General features: G+C 39.8%; 1 protein-coding gene across 1 annotated transcript in view; it reads left to right on the forward strand.

Moving 5' to 3' along the window:
• Window positions 1–15,063, forward strand: part of SDCBP (syndecan binding protein) — a 15,393-nt gene extending 330 nt beyond the window's left edge. Inside the window, exons 2-9 of the mRNA XM_015617906.3 lie at window positions 4,114–4,195; window positions 7,090–7,168; window positions 9,680–9,789; window positions 10,104–10,262; window positions 11,281–11,456; window positions 12,672–12,843; window positions 13,395–13,486; window positions 14,353–15,063. Of these exons, the coding sequence (XP_015473392.1) occupies window positions 4,145–4,195; window positions 7,090–7,168; window positions 9,680–9,789; window positions 10,104–10,262; window positions 11,281–11,456; window positions 12,672–12,843; window positions 13,395–13,486; window positions 14,353–14,407 (894 nt within the window). The 5' untranslated portion in view covers window positions 4,114–4,144 and the 3' untranslated portion in view covers window positions 14,408–15,063. The remainder of the gene's footprint in view (window positions 1–4,113; window positions 4,196–7,089; window positions 7,169–9,679; window positions 9,790–10,103; window positions 10,263–11,280; window positions 11,457–12,671; window positions 12,844–13,394; window positions 13,487–14,352) is intronic.

The raw sequence follows: 15,063 nt of genomic DNA on the forward strand, positions 1-15,063 counted from the left end.
GCTCCCCGCAGCCGGCTGGGGGAAAGGTTTCAGCCGGGCTCGGGGGCTCCTCCGCCCGCGGACAGGGAAAGCAGCGCCTGGATAAGGCCCTGTGTGAGGGTCTGTGCCCGGCCCTCGGGTTTGGGAGTGTCTTCTGGCCCCGCGCCGGGGCTCCACTGCCCGGCCGAGCATTTGTATGAGCTTGGCTTGAGACGGGCTGAAAGGTGCTGCAGCGGCGGTGCCACGGGCCTTGTCAGTCAGGCGAGCCCTGCTTCAGGTCTGAAATGGAGGCAGCAGGTTTCGGAGCTGAACGCATAATGAGGGCAATTGCTCCCAGGCTAATTAGATATGTATCAGAAGGGAAATACTGAGTTGTTAGTGGAGAACGGGTCTTACGAAACCGTTCCTCGGTTCGTGACGTCTCAGCCTGACCTTCGGGAAGTGTTGTCCTCGATCTGCTTTAAAGATGAATTTTGGGGCTCATAAGCTTCTAATTCCTGGAAGTGGGAGCCAGTGTTCCAGTACAGGTGCCAGCATTGTGGCCTGCTGTACTTTTTCAGTACAGCTACTGGGCTACAGGAGGAAGACACGTAGGGTAGCGGGTTTTGTTTTGTTTTGTTTTCCCCTTCCTACAGTTTTGGCTGCTGGTGCTTTCAAAGACAGCAGTCACTATGGGCTGGCCAGGTTGGGGTTTAGCGGGGCCATCCTGTGCTGCGTTCATGCTTTCCGAGCTGAAGAACGCTTCGGGACGCCCGTCTCCTCCCAGACACGCCACCGAAAGCAGTTCGGGATCGCTCCCACCTTCAGGACTTCCTGCTGGCAGGCTCAGGGTGTCACGAGTGACGCCTTTCATACTTCTCCCAGCGGTGGCCCGGTACTTCCCTTTGGCAAGCAGGATCTCCTTAGTGGGACGTGCAGGCAGGGGTGGTCAGACTTTCCAGCCGAGTGTACTGAAGGGGAGGGCGAGGTCTTCACTGCCAGGTTTTGCGGTTTGCCAGCTGAGTTATAGCTACTGCCCCATGCCCCTTCCTTTTGTTTTCATTTCTAAGTCCCTAAGCACTTGGTGGTCTCACACAGTACATGGAAGTATGGAAATGATTGGGAAGGTGATTCTGATTTGGTGTAAACTTTTAAGAGAAAAGAGGAGATTGTAGTGACTCACGTTTTGTGGCATCTACTCCCTAGTGCCTAAAGGTGTTACAGCACCAACTGAAATTCATGTTTATACTATGAATAGCATTGCAAAGAAGTCGTGGGCAAGTTCTTCCTGCAGTTACTGATGCTCGGACAGTGGCAATTGTTACTTAAAAATTCCTTTTTAAACTAAATAAAATATTTTTGTGACTCTCACATTATCTAACATGGGGTATTTGTGTTGCCATATTCAAAGTTATGAGCTCACTCAATGCAGTTTCAGTGATGACTGCTACTCTGGCTATTTAGTTGGAAAACCAAAATCAGGAACTGGTGAGTTTATGACAAGTGAGCCAGCTCAGCAGATCCTTGGCGACAAACACTTTGGTTTGTTAACCCTTGGCTGGGGAGGGGAGGCTGAGGGTGTTGTCAAGGGGCAGGACAAATTTCTGGAATGTTGTCTTATGTAATCTGAACGCTAGAATATGTTTAGCTTTGCTAATGCTTGTCTGAAGAAAGCACTGTGCTCCTCTTTATAAGCTAGCAGAAGGTTGAGGTTGCCTGTCTGTAACAAACATAACCAAGTGACTTCCTCCCGAGACTGGTCTGTGGGGGAGTAACAAACCCGGCCAGGGTGTTGCATGGAAGTTGGTCACTGGGGCAGGGGACCTGGCACTCCCTGTCCTGTGCTCTGCAGCTCTATGGATGCCAGAGATCACCGCCTGCAAAGTGCTGCTGTTTTGCCCCTCGTCGTCCTGCCATGGGGTGACTCCTTTGGGAACACACTGTCCTTGGCCTGCTCTCTTTTCCTGCCTGCTGCCAGGGGTGTACTGACTTTGAACATGAGCCAGTGCTGGGACCAGCACCTGGATCTCCCAGGACAGCTGTAGCACAGAAGGAGATGCCGAGTCCGATGCTGTGCGTGCCCTGAGTGGTGTGAGCAGCAGAATGAAGCATCCAGGAACCACTTATCTGACATGGGGCTTTGGCTTACATTTGCTATTACCCATTTTGATGAGCATAAGCATTTCAATGTTTCAGATCAATTCTGAATTAAAACAAAACTTCAAAATGGCCTTAAATGTGTGTTTTAATTTATAGTTTCCAGGCTTTAACTGTTTGGTGGAATTGCAACAATTAATCAAAAAAGTCAGCGGCAATTAATTATTGTAATAAAACAGACCACATGTTCACAGTTTAGATCTTTGTCACATTTAGGACATGCTTTTTTTAATTTTTAATTGCAGTTTGACATGATACTAAAACTGTTGGGCACTGCTGAACAAGCATAATAGCTGTTGATGAATTCAGTGTAATATGAAGAGATGTCCATTGTGTTACTGCAGTATCACATTAGGCATCTGTGCGTGTGGTGTTCATTTAGAAGTGGACTTCATTTCTGCACATAAAGAAGCAATAACTCAAGGATTTATGCAGTGGTCACTTATAGTCTGAAATGTTTGCTAAATTGCTGCATTAATTAGAATGTCTTTTCTTTGGATGTGAAAATGAATCCCCAAACCAAAAACCTTTGATAAAATTTCTGTGTTAACTGTGTTCTCCATATCAAAACTCTATCACATTTTGTTGTCTTCTGGTTGTGTCCCTCTCCATCCCTCTCACTACAATGTTCCTATACACTGATGTGAAATGTTTTATTGTGGGTTTCAAAAGTTCAGCTGATCTCAGTGAGAGCATGAGTGAAGGAGCTCTGGAAAAATGGGATTTCCTGAAACCTCAGGTGACGGGTTCCAGCAGAGCTGTATGTCAGCATGATGCCTTAGAATATCATGTGAAGTGGGTTGTGGTTTGTTCTGTTTTGTTTAGGATTTTTTTTCCCCTTTTTTTTTCATATTACTTCCTGATAAGTTTTCACAGGGCTCTCTGAACATCACATGAGAGCCGGCCTGGAATCTTTGCGTTTTGAAACTCACCACTGACTGAATCTTCCTAGTTTGTACAGGTCTCTTGCTGCAATTAATGTGTTGCAAATGGGCATGGGAGGCCAGTTCTTTCTAGTGGCTTCTTGCTGGATCTCATGATTTAACCCCAGCTGACAACTGAGTGCAACAAAATTGCTTGCTGGTTTCCACTGCTCCAGCAAGACAGAGGGAGAGAATCAGAAGTGTAAAGTGAGAAGTCATGGGTTGATGTAATTAGATAGAAAAGGAAGAAAAGAAAAATATTAAAAGAGGTGGAATATATAAAATGAATGATGCACATTGCCACTGCTCACCACTTGCTCACCAGTGCCCATGCCTTTGGCCAGGTTTCCCCCCAGTTTATATACTGAGCGTGATGTCACATGGCATCCCTTTGGCCAGTTTGGGTCAGCTGTCCTGGCTTTGTCCCCTTCCAGCTCTTTGTGCCTCTGCAGCCTTCTCACTGGCAGGGCATAAGAAACTGCAAAGCCCTTGACTTAGTATAAACACTTTTTAGCAGCAACTAAAATAATTAGTATGTTATTAATATTCTCATCCTAAATCCAAAACACAGTACTAGCAAGAACATTAACTCTATCCCAGCCGACAGCAGGTCAGTGGAATATTAGAAGTGTTGAAAGCATTTTAATGTTTTGGACAACAGAGTGGAAGGTTCCATAGTAATGTATAAAATACTGTCCCTGTTGGGATGAGGGTGATTAGGTTTTTTCTCTTAAATTGCATATTGGCCTCCTAAAGTCTCTCTTTGCTTCCTGTGAAATGTTTTTCTCTGTGTAGGTTTTCTCATCATTGAGACCTAAACTTCGATAGTGCTAAGTATATTAAATAAAGCCTATTAGCCAAAGGCTGCTACTGATAGCAGATTAAATGGATAGTCTTAATGGAATTCATTTGTTGTGCTAGATATCTTTACAGCTGACTGGCAGGTCACAGAGCACTTTTTTAGCACTTAGTTTGGTTAATTAATTTTTTTAAAAAAAATTAAGGAGTTAAACTCAGTAAATATCTGAAAGCTAATCCTGTTGTTTTTGTTCTCCTATTTGTTTTTTTTCTCCAGTCTGCCCTCTACCCAGTAAGTCTTCATCAAAATGTCTCTCTATCCTTCCCTAGAGGATCTGAAGGTGGACAAAGTTATTCAGGTATGGTGGACTTTAAAAAAGATGAGTTTTGATGACCATAATATATTTGATATTTAATCCAGAAAAGCGGATACTTATTGTAGTTGAGAACTTGTTTTACCGTCTCACTCTGAAAGGGAAAAGACAGCCTGTTTACTCTGTAGCTTGATTTAGTATGATTAATGCGTATTTTACCACCTGCATATATTTGTTTTGCTTTATATATTCATTTGTGTTCATTTGTCTTTAATATGTTTGGGTTTTTTGAAGTATAGATATATTGCCTTAAGTAGATGAATATAGTCAGTCTGTTCACATACTTCAGCTCTGACTTGATGAGTAAACTAATAAATCTGCTGCATCTCATTCCCAGCATCCAAATGTGTGGCAGAAAATTTTTGGTGGTCATTTGAGAGAGGAAAAAAAAAAAAAAAAAAAGAGGCACTGGCTGACTTAATGCCATCTCGTATCAGACTTGTCCTCTGGCTATTTCATGGTAGTGACCAGTTCTCACAGTACATCCAAGATTATCACCTTTGTGCAAAACCCTTTATGTGTAAGAATACTGGTAGTTTTATTATTAGTCATGATGAGGACTAAAAAATATCTTTGAAACAAAATAATGAAAAACACTTTAAATAGATTAAAAACTACGAGTGGTTTGACTTAGATTCATTTCACAAGGAGTTTCCTTACTTTCTTCAGCATTTTACCTTTTCCTGAACTTGACCTGCATTCCTTCCTGGTTTAAACATCAGCAAGGAGTTAGAGTGTATTTTAAGGTGGCTGCTACTTCAGTCCTTGCTGTTTTCACTGGGAAGCAATCAAGCAGGCTGCAAGAATGGCTTTTTAACTCTCCTATGCTATCCCAAAGTGCAGTGCCTTGTCTCATTTGTTTTTGTATGTGTGGGGGGAGCTTTTGAAGTTGTGGGTGCTATGTTGGGATTTCTCCTTGTCGTGTCCGCCCACTCCATTCTTCTTATGTAACCACAGCCCTTTATCTACAGTCTGGTAATGCTGAACTAAAAATTGAGTAGCCTGGAGCTAAGAACATGCTCCTTTGGCCTTTTATTGACAAGTGCTAGAGTTTATAGATTACAGTTGAAAATTGTCATAAATGTAATCTGTAAGCCATTCCATTTTCACTGATCATTTTCACAGAATTACTGAATAGTTTGGGTAAAAGCCCTCTGCAACAAGCACAATGTATTCAACTCCATCACTTTGCTTGGAGCCTTGTCTAACCTGACCTCAAATGTCTTCGAGGATGGGACATCTAGCAGCTCTCTGGACAACCTTTTCCAGTGCTTCACCACCCTCATTTCAAAAAATTTCTTTTTCATATCTGGTCTAAATCTAACCTTCTCTTAGTTTGAAACATTTACCCTTTGTCCTATTGCAACAGGCCCTGCTAGAAGGTCTGTCACCATCTTTCTTATAAGCCCCCTTTAGGATTGGAAGGCTGCTCTAAGGTCTCCCCAGAGCCTTCTCTTCTCAAGGCTAAACACCCCCAGCTCTCTGTCTTTTCTCAGAAGTATTCCATCTTCTGATTGCTTCTGTGATCATAGGGACCTGCTCCACCAGGTTCATGTCTTTGCCATGCTGGAGGTCCTCGTGCTGGACGCAGCACTCCAGGTGAGGTCTCACAAGGGCCGAGTAGAGAGGCAGAATCATCTCCCTTGACCTGCTGGCATCAAAGGCTAAATTATTTCCTTCTCTCAAAAAAATGCATTAAAAAATGCTGTCTCTTTAAATAAATCTGAGAGGATTCTTAGGAGAAAAGGGGGCAGAGTGCTAAAAGACATCTGCAGTGAGTGAGTAAGATTCAAATGACTGCTGGCTGAAACAAACAGTAACAAATGTAGCTTGTTACATTAAATATTATTCTAACCTGCTCTTTTTGTCCATCATTTGAGTTGGAGCCTGTGCTTCTAAATACACGTGATATTGCTAAATAATGAGTCATTCTTGCTGTGAAACCTTTTTTTAAAGACAACTTCCTGGAGTGTACAGGACTGAGAAATCATCTATTTTTAGGTGTTTCCTTAACATCATGAAGTAATTTGACTGTCATGTTGTGTTAGAAAATTTATGTGTCCTGTTCAGCATAATGTTTCACTATGCATTGAGTACTTCCTCCCCCTGCCCACTACCTTTGACATTCAACCTCAGGAAAGTTATTGGGATAGCTATTTCCATCATGCTTAAGAGGCCTCTCTAAGGCTGTGTTTTTCACTGGTCATGAACACACAAGGCCAAAAAATAGAGCTGAGGTATTGAGAAGGAAGGAAACTGACTCACAAATATAAGAGAACATAATAAAGTAAGCCAGTCAGCAATACAGAAATAAAGCTTAATGTGTTCACTGTAGTGGCAAGTGCTGTAGAAGAATCATCTTGGAAGGTCTGTTTCTTTCAGAAGGTATGATAGTAGCACTGGATTGTGTGGAACTTGACACCTGAAAAGAACTATGGATCTAATTATGTCTGTAAACAGTGTGAAGGAGTAAAACTGCTGCTATCCAGCTGAAATCAGTAATTGCAAAGCACTCTGTTAAAGGTTGTACCTTAAAACTTAGTTATAAGCTTTGTTGGACAAAGGTAATGTTTCCTTTAAGGCTTTTTAACTTGCTTGATGATGTAAACAGAGCAGGTTGATAGGAAAGCCTTTCTGCATTATCACTGTAGCTTTGTCTTTGAGGAAGGTGTGAGTTGATGTGCCAAAATAGTTTTGATACTATTACAGTGTGTTGTATTGAAACTATTTATTTCACATAAAAAGCTTGACTTCATTACTTCAAGATGGATAGCAATTAGCATGTGCAAGAAGAAGGAAAATACTGAGTCTTTTGCCTGCATAATTAAGATTTTTTTTTTCCTATACAAGATAACATATGTCAGTTCCTTTGCTTTTAGGCTCAGACTGCCTTTTCTTCAAATCCAGCTAATCCAGCAATCTTGTCTGAAGCTTCTGCTCCAATTCCTTGTGATGGAGGTAAGCTCATGTACTGCATAGTATCATAATGTTTGGAAAGCAGTTATGAAATCCTAAAGTTAACAGTACAGTCAAAAATAGCTATAAATATGTTACCCTATTTACGAAGGGTAATAAATGTTACTTTGTTTACATTTCCATTTTGAAAATGCCAACACCCACCTTGGTAAAGTGCTATAGGAGTCAAAAAACAGTGTTTGCTTATAAAAGGAAGTTGTGGCAAGCAGTCACCCTTCTCTTTCTGCAGCCTTTTCCAAGTGAGCCTAGCGTAAGAAGATTTGATGTTGGCGCCTTTGGACTCTTATTAGCTCTTACCTCAGATGCTTAGTTGTTGTTATTTGTGTCATGTATGTATTTGTAAGCTTTAGAGGACAGTGTGAGTCAGTCTTTACGTGTGAGTTTGCTTTGGGACAAAGACAAATCTCTGTCAACAAGAGAAGTGCCCAAGAAGCTGGCAATTAATCTTGTTGTGCAATCAACATAAAGCTTCCAGCAGATTTTGGAATCAAATGTGTGGTGGAAAATCCGTCAGATCTAAAGCTGAATGATTTGTCCTTGTACTTTCTCCTTTTCTCCCAAGCGCATGTACATCCACAGAGGTGCACAGGTATGTTTGAGGTTAGAGCTCAGCTATAGTCAATTACTCTTGGTCTAAAAGGCCTAAAGCCTCTAACTAGCAGGACCAGCAGCAGTGCTGGAATGGTGGTCAGGAATGCTGGTCAATCAGATATTAAATGTTGGTGGATGGAACTTTGTCTCCAGTTCTCCTCTGGGTGCTCCTGTGTCTAGGATGACTTTAAGGCAGATGTTCGCATACCATGGTTGCCTCTGGTAGATCTGGAGTAGGTACTTATCTGGCCTAACCCCACCAGATCAGACTTCAGTTTGCTTCAGCAGTCTTGGTAGCATTTTTACTACTGTCCATAGTTTGAATTTTCCTGCATGTATTTGGCCAGCAGGAACCAAAACTTAATTTTGACATCAGTTTGTGTATGAATTGCTCTGGAATTCTGTGGCTAAAGAGTGATTAATCATTCAGTATATCCCAAATTAGAGAAAGCCTTACATCGTCTATAGGATGTGCCAGATCCACTGGAAATGCTTCTGTCCTGACAGAAACACAAGACTGCAACATCGAGAGTTTCTGTGTTCTGCTATGTGTTCCATTATTCTGAGCATTCTCTATTTTAAATGAGAATGTAATTCAGCCAATAAAGATGCATCCTGTGTTGTGATCTTTAGTAAAGAACAAAACAGAAAAACACCTGCAGAAATCTTGTGCTGTGTTGTGTATAATCCCAGGGGCTTGAAAAAGCAAGCAAAAATAGAAAATCTATTAATCAAAAATTTTTCTAATCAATATTGATGAAGATGTAAGCTAGTAGATTAGTCCAGAAATATGGTCAGACAGCTCTCATACAAAGCAGTGTATTAAAGAGCAGAAAAATCTCTTGTTTATACTGGCATTTGCCTTGCAATGACCTTTGTTCCTTCCCAGAAAAGTTACTTTCCGTTGCTGGTCAGACATGGATTCTTACATAAGCTGATTTTATTCATTTATACCCATAAATGAACACTAGAAACCTAAGCCTTGTGTACTGGGGAGTCTGGTTGCTTCCTAAACCCTTCTTTTCATTGCCTCTCTCTCCAAGCAGCCTTTTCTGTCCCCACTCATTTACTCAGAATGTCAGAGGGACTCTTAAGAGCTCATAACTGGCACTTGTTAAATGGCACCAATTAATGATCTGTGGAATGTCAAGAGCAATATCAAGTTTATTTCCAGAGTTGTTCAGCTCAAGGTCTGACAAGTCTGTCAGTTCAACTTCCTTTCCTCCCATTCCTTGTGCCTCCCTCTGCTTGGGTGTGGAGAGATATTTTAAAGGCTGTGTGTGTTTTGTCTTGGTGAGAGGCATTTATAAAGCTCCTTCAGTTTGAAGCTGTGAGAAAATGACAGCTACTTTCTCATGAAGACTCAAAGCAGACTGTAGTGTGAACCTTAAAACCAGGAGGCTTCTGCAGAAACCTTCCCATGTCTTGGATCTGGAATATCCTTGGTTTGAATGCCTCTTGGGAGTGCTGTTTTGAACTTGGTAGAAGGTTTCTGTGTGTGTTCTTCAGCACATCTGGTTTGGGGGTGGGGAGGAGTTCTTCACTAACTGCCCAAAAGTTCTAGAGCTTAAGGGAATATCCTCCTGGAAGGCAGTGCATGGTTGGTTTTGGAACTGTCACCATGTGTCTTGTTTGTGTTGTAAATTGTGAATAGAGTAACTGAAACTGAAAGTTCTCTCTAAGTTCTTTTTCTCAGAAGTGCTGCTTGTCTGGTTCCTCTTCTAAACCAGGCCAGAATAATAATTCTGATTCAAGTGGGTCTTTTGTCTGTCATAATTTACCAGTTAAATAATTACAACAGCACAAGATTTGTTAAAGTAATTGGGCATGTAAAAGCAGTTAATGGCTCTTTTTTTTTAAACCAACAGTTGTATTGATTTTTGTTTTGTTTTTCTCCTGTAGGCTTATACCCCAGATTGTATCCAGAACTTTCTCAGTATATGGGCCTGAGTCTCAATGAGGAAGAGGTGCAGAGAAACTTAGCAGTGGCAGCAGCTGCTCAGCCACAGGGTGTAGGTACCAGTCAAGCATATTCTAGAAAACAAAAGTGTAATGACTACATGTGTATCTAGCATTCTAGAGAACAGACTATTATTTGCCTTAAGTACCATAGTTGACTGAGAGGTGAATTATTTAAGTAGCAGTGTCTATTTTAGTCTGTTCTGGAACTCAGCAGTCCATTTTCAATGTTTGGATTTGGTGGGGGAGACCTGGTCTTGTGGCTTATTTTGTGTGTTGTTTTTTTTAAATATAACTTCATGCAAACTGACATATAGCTATTCTTAAAAGTTGAAACTAAGTTATCTGGCTGTTTTGTTTTAATCAGCAACTGGTAACACGACCTTCTGCTAATTACATGGTAGCTCCAGTGACTGGAAATGATATTGGAATTCGCAGAGCAGAAATTAAGCAAGGCATCCGTGAAGCAATTCTGTGTAAAGATCAAGATGGCAGAATTGGGCTTCGCCTGAAGTCTGTTGATAATGTAAGTGTAGAAGTTGCTTTTTCCCCTAGAGATTTTACTGCTGGACTATATATTAAAGTATAGTGAAGTTAGTATGTGGTCACAAAATAGTCTTCTGTATAATGGTTTCTTATCTGTTACCAGGATTTTAAAATCCTCATTAGACTTGTAACTAGATTTCTAGCTCTCTGGACTAGGATCTGAATTTACAGACACAGTTTAATGCCATGTGTTTTTTATAAGACTTGAAAAATACCAACAATATTTTTTGTTTCAGTTTAGAGTTTGAACTTGTCCTTGTATGGTTGCTGTGATACTTTTTATCAGTTCAGGACGGCTTGTCTTTACCTTTGTGGAAACACTGGCAGTACTTAATGTTCAGCAGTATGCAGAATACTGCCCACAGCTTAGAAGTATCTCCTTTTTTATTAAAGGTGCTTAAACTATTTAAGCCATTTAATCTGTTTTCTAAAATTTTTTTTCTTTTTAAAAAAGCTGTACTGAAGGTAGCATATAGGGTGAAAATACTTTCCTTTAGCTCTTCTTATGCAGAAAATGGAATTTTCTTAGAGTAGCATAGTGTGATGTTGGTTTAACATCCCTCACTCCCAAAGGTATTATTTATAATTTGCTTTAATATACTTTACTTTGTTTTTAGGGGTACTTTGAGTAGAAATAGTTTTGTAACACCAGTTAAAACAGACAAGTATTTACCCCTTTGTTTAAGACTTTAATGTTGTGCTTATGGGTTTTTTTTATTTTTAATGTTTAGCGATCTATATAGATTTGCTTGTTTTTGAACTTTGTTCTAGCATTAATTATCTGTCAGACTTCTAAATACATCTAGAAACAGACTGAAATTTCAAAAGTGCCCCTTAAGAAGAGATAATTAGCAAGTCCTTCTGTCTTGTCTGTTTGGCTGATATTGTGTAGAATGGAAAACTTCAGGGGCTATGTGTTCTGTGACTGGTCTTCATCTTTAAGCAAGAACTTCCCCTTCTCCTCCCTTCCTTTTTTTTTTTTTTTTTCCCTTTTGCAGGGTATATTTGTCCAGTTAGTTCAGGCAAACTCTCCAGCATCCCTTGCTGGTCTGCGGTTTGGGGACCAAGTTCTGCAGATCAATGGTGAAAACTGTGCAGGATGGAGTTCTGATAAAGCACATAAAGTCCTGAAACAGGCTCCTGCAGAAAGGATTTCAATGATCATTCGGGACAGGTAAAGCCAACTGCAGATAAGGATTTGCCATTATCCATCTCTAAGTAATTCTAAGGGGTTTGGGTCTCCCCTTGCTTGAGTAGGTTTAACAAAATCTGTTTGTCCATGTACTTCAGTAATAAAGATCTTCATAAATGTTCCCTTTTGTGGGGAGCAATCAAAATGGTTCCTAGTTTGTAAACTTCCTGGTCATGATGAGGCGTAACATTTTTCCAAGATAAACTAGTGAGAGAGAGATGGCACAAGTTAAATTTAAACTCTGAATTGAAGAGTTCTGTCCTTTTTTTTCAATTCAATTTTTTTTTTCATTTAGTATAAGTGAAAGTCAACAATAAAAGACAGTAACAAAATGTTTGCTGTATTAATTAATACATTTGCATTTTATGTAGCATGATAGCTTTTCTTGTGAACTCTGTTGCCTACATAGGAATTAATGCCAGTTTTACTAAAAGCACACTTGATGACCCAATATGTTTTTAAAATAATGATCTTGTAGCTAATTGTATGTAGTAACAACAGGTCAGATTCAGCTTAAGGCCTGTAGGCTGCAAGAAGACAGATGATACTTCATGTGACTAAGTATATGCCTCAAAGCTTTTTCCATGTTCCTTTCTGCTTAAGAAGCAAGCCTGACTCAGTAGAAGGCAGCTGCTTTAATCAGGGCAGTTACTTCAAACACAGAATTAAAATACTGTGGCAGTAGATTCCCTGTTCTGTCTACCGCTTCTGTGCCCAACATGCCACCCCCTTCCTATATCTGCTGCCTTTTTAAGACAATTTAAAGGTTTATTGTCCCCAAAGCAGTAGAAATGTTGTTGGGGGAGCTTTGTACTCTCAGAATCCTGTGGTCTACCTACAGTTGCTTAAACTGCCTGTGCCATTTTATCAACCTTATAATGTTTGTAGAGAACTTAATTTTTAATGGAACTTTGGTTGGTTGGGGTGGTAGGTGGATGTTGTATGGGATTTTTGTATTATTATTAATCCAAATATTGAAATATCTGTAGAACAGGGAAAACATGTAAGGTTTATAAATAAGTACATTTTAGTACAATAATAATGAAGTTAAATGCAACAACTTTTCATTATAGAAAATATATGGGTCCCTTAGAGTACAATTACTTTTTATAAGCTAAATATGCTAAAATAGCATGTATTTTTTTTATGTGGTTTAGTAGACTGAAGACATTGCTTTGTATTTTAAATTCTTTATAGACCTTTTGAACGAATTATTACCATGCATAAGGACAGCACAGGACATGTTGGTTTCATATTCAAGAATGGAAAAATTACCTCAATAGTGAAAGACAGTTCTGCTGCAAGAAATGGACTTTTGACAGAGCACAACATCTGTGAAATTAATGGCCAGAATGTAATTGGGTTGAAGGTAAAATAACTACTGTGTGGGGGGTGTGGATAGTTGTGAGCTTTTTTTGTTTGTGTAGTGTGTTTTGGAGAGAGGGAAAAGGTTGTAATATACTGTTTAGTGTTTGTCAAATAACTTCAGTCATTATGTAACTTGACTGGAGACACACAGATGTTTTGGGCTTCTATGCAGTTTTGTATTGGTTGTTAGGGCATCTCATTCTCATCTTCTTTGCTTCTACCTGGCAAGGCTAGCCCTTTGTTTTTATCTGTAGTCCAACCCTGCTGCCAAAACAAAGGGTAAGCTTCCTCCTTCCAACCTGCATCAAATTTTAGCAGGAATTGTGTATGACATCTGTGTCCCTTCTCTAGTCAGTTCATGCAAGATGCTCATAACTGAACATCTGTGAAGTGGTGTTGCACTTTCAGGGATTTGTCCTGAAGGTTGAGTGCTCCAAACAAGGAGTTGGGGGGGTCTCAAAGCCACTTGAAATGTATCTAGAAAAAGCTCTTGAGTTGCTTTCTTAGTCAGCTTGAGTTGCATTGCTCATATGACTTCTTGTTTACCAACAGGACTCACAGGTTGCAGACATCTTGGCAACAGCTGGAAATGTAGTGACCATCACTGTCATGCCTTCCAGTATCTATGACTATATAATAAAGAGGTAGGTAACACAAAGCAGACATGGTGTTAATTATAATCAGGTGGACTGTGTACTCACAATAAGACCTAATTAAAAACTTTACTTGAAGCTTGGAGGAGGGATGGGGGTGCCTGAAAACTTGTTTAATGTGATATTTTGGTCAAGTTGGTGCATGTTGGTACTGTTTTTAACTTATGCTATGTTTGTGATGATCCTTTGCCTTTTCCTCTCTTGGAAAAAAACTTTTCTAAAGTTCTTTTGACTAAGTCTGAATTTCTGAGAACTGGATACTACATGTATTTGTTACCTTGTAACTAAAATGTTGCTTCTAGTGCAACTAATTCCTGTGGTGTAAAAGTGATTCTTGGCAGGATAGTTTTGGGTTTCTTCCTAATCCGTTGGCAAGTATAGCTTTCGACAACTAAACCTGTCCTGCAAAAATATTTTTGAAGTTGCTAGACATTAATAATGCTTCAGGTGTAATTGAGTCTTTTTTTCTTGGTTTTTTTTTTTTTTTTTTTTTAATTTTTTAATTTAACCCTCTTGGCTTGGTATCCTCTTTCTACAAAGCAGTTTTCAGTCTAACAGCCACCTTTCACTCTGCTCTCCTTCCCTTTTGCTTGTACTCTGCTTGCACATGTGTCCATACCCTGAAAGGTACCAATAACACAGCTCAGATACTAATAGAACTGTTGAGTATTGTAGGCTTCTCTTTCATCTGGGGGTGCAATTTGGTGCAGCTGTCTGTAGCAACTTGTCAAAAATAGTGGAGTGAAAGTCCAGCTTCTGGTTTGTATTACAGGCAGTGACAAAGCTACTGTGACCACATGCTTGAGTGGTCTTCTGTAGCTGTCTTACAAACTTGAATGCCTTTTCCTTTTCCTTAGGATGGCAACTAGCATCATGAAGAGCCTGATGGATCACTCTGTTCCTGAAGTCTAAACTTGCACCATGGATGTGTGTGTACATATATATGATGATGATTCCACTAAACTTGGGCTATTATAATCAGTGATCTCTTTCTTCTGCACATGAGCCTTTCTGGAGGCTGAGAGAAGATATGCTGCATCAAGCATTTGCATCTATAATGGCTGGGAATGTCACCGTTCAACATATCTGTGTATTCACACACTGTAAAACTTGCAGCCTTACATGCTTGACAAATGTGAAATTCCAATTGTTATGACTTCTTTTCGTAGGTCTTTTATTTAGCTTACTACTCTAAGCCATTGCAACTAAAGGAACCAGGTATCACTTGCAAAGCTACATGTTGTTACCCAGGACAATGCTGTGCTTTGTATGTCTAAGAAAAATGAGTATTTTTACTGCTTTTTGTTTGCAAGAGTAGATTTGAAATAGCGTATTAGAAGTAAGGCTAGTACTAGTTAATTTTTTGTTCTAGTAAATACTGTTTACACAACAATGCCACCTAGCTGAATATAGCTCAAGGCATCAGTCAGTAAGCATTAATTAAAGTAGTGTACAGATACTCAAATCTTTTTACTTGTTATATGAATTGTAACTAATATGCTTATCTCTCGCCTTAACCATGTTCTTTTAAGGATTCAGACGTAACCAAATAAATGACCAAAACTTTA

Source organism: Parus major, chromosome 2, assembly GCF_001522545.3.
Source record: "Parus major isolate Abel chromosome 2, Parus_major1.1, whole genome shotgun sequence".
NCBI lineage: Eukaryota > Metazoa > Chordata > Aves > Passeriformes > Paridae > Parus > Parus major.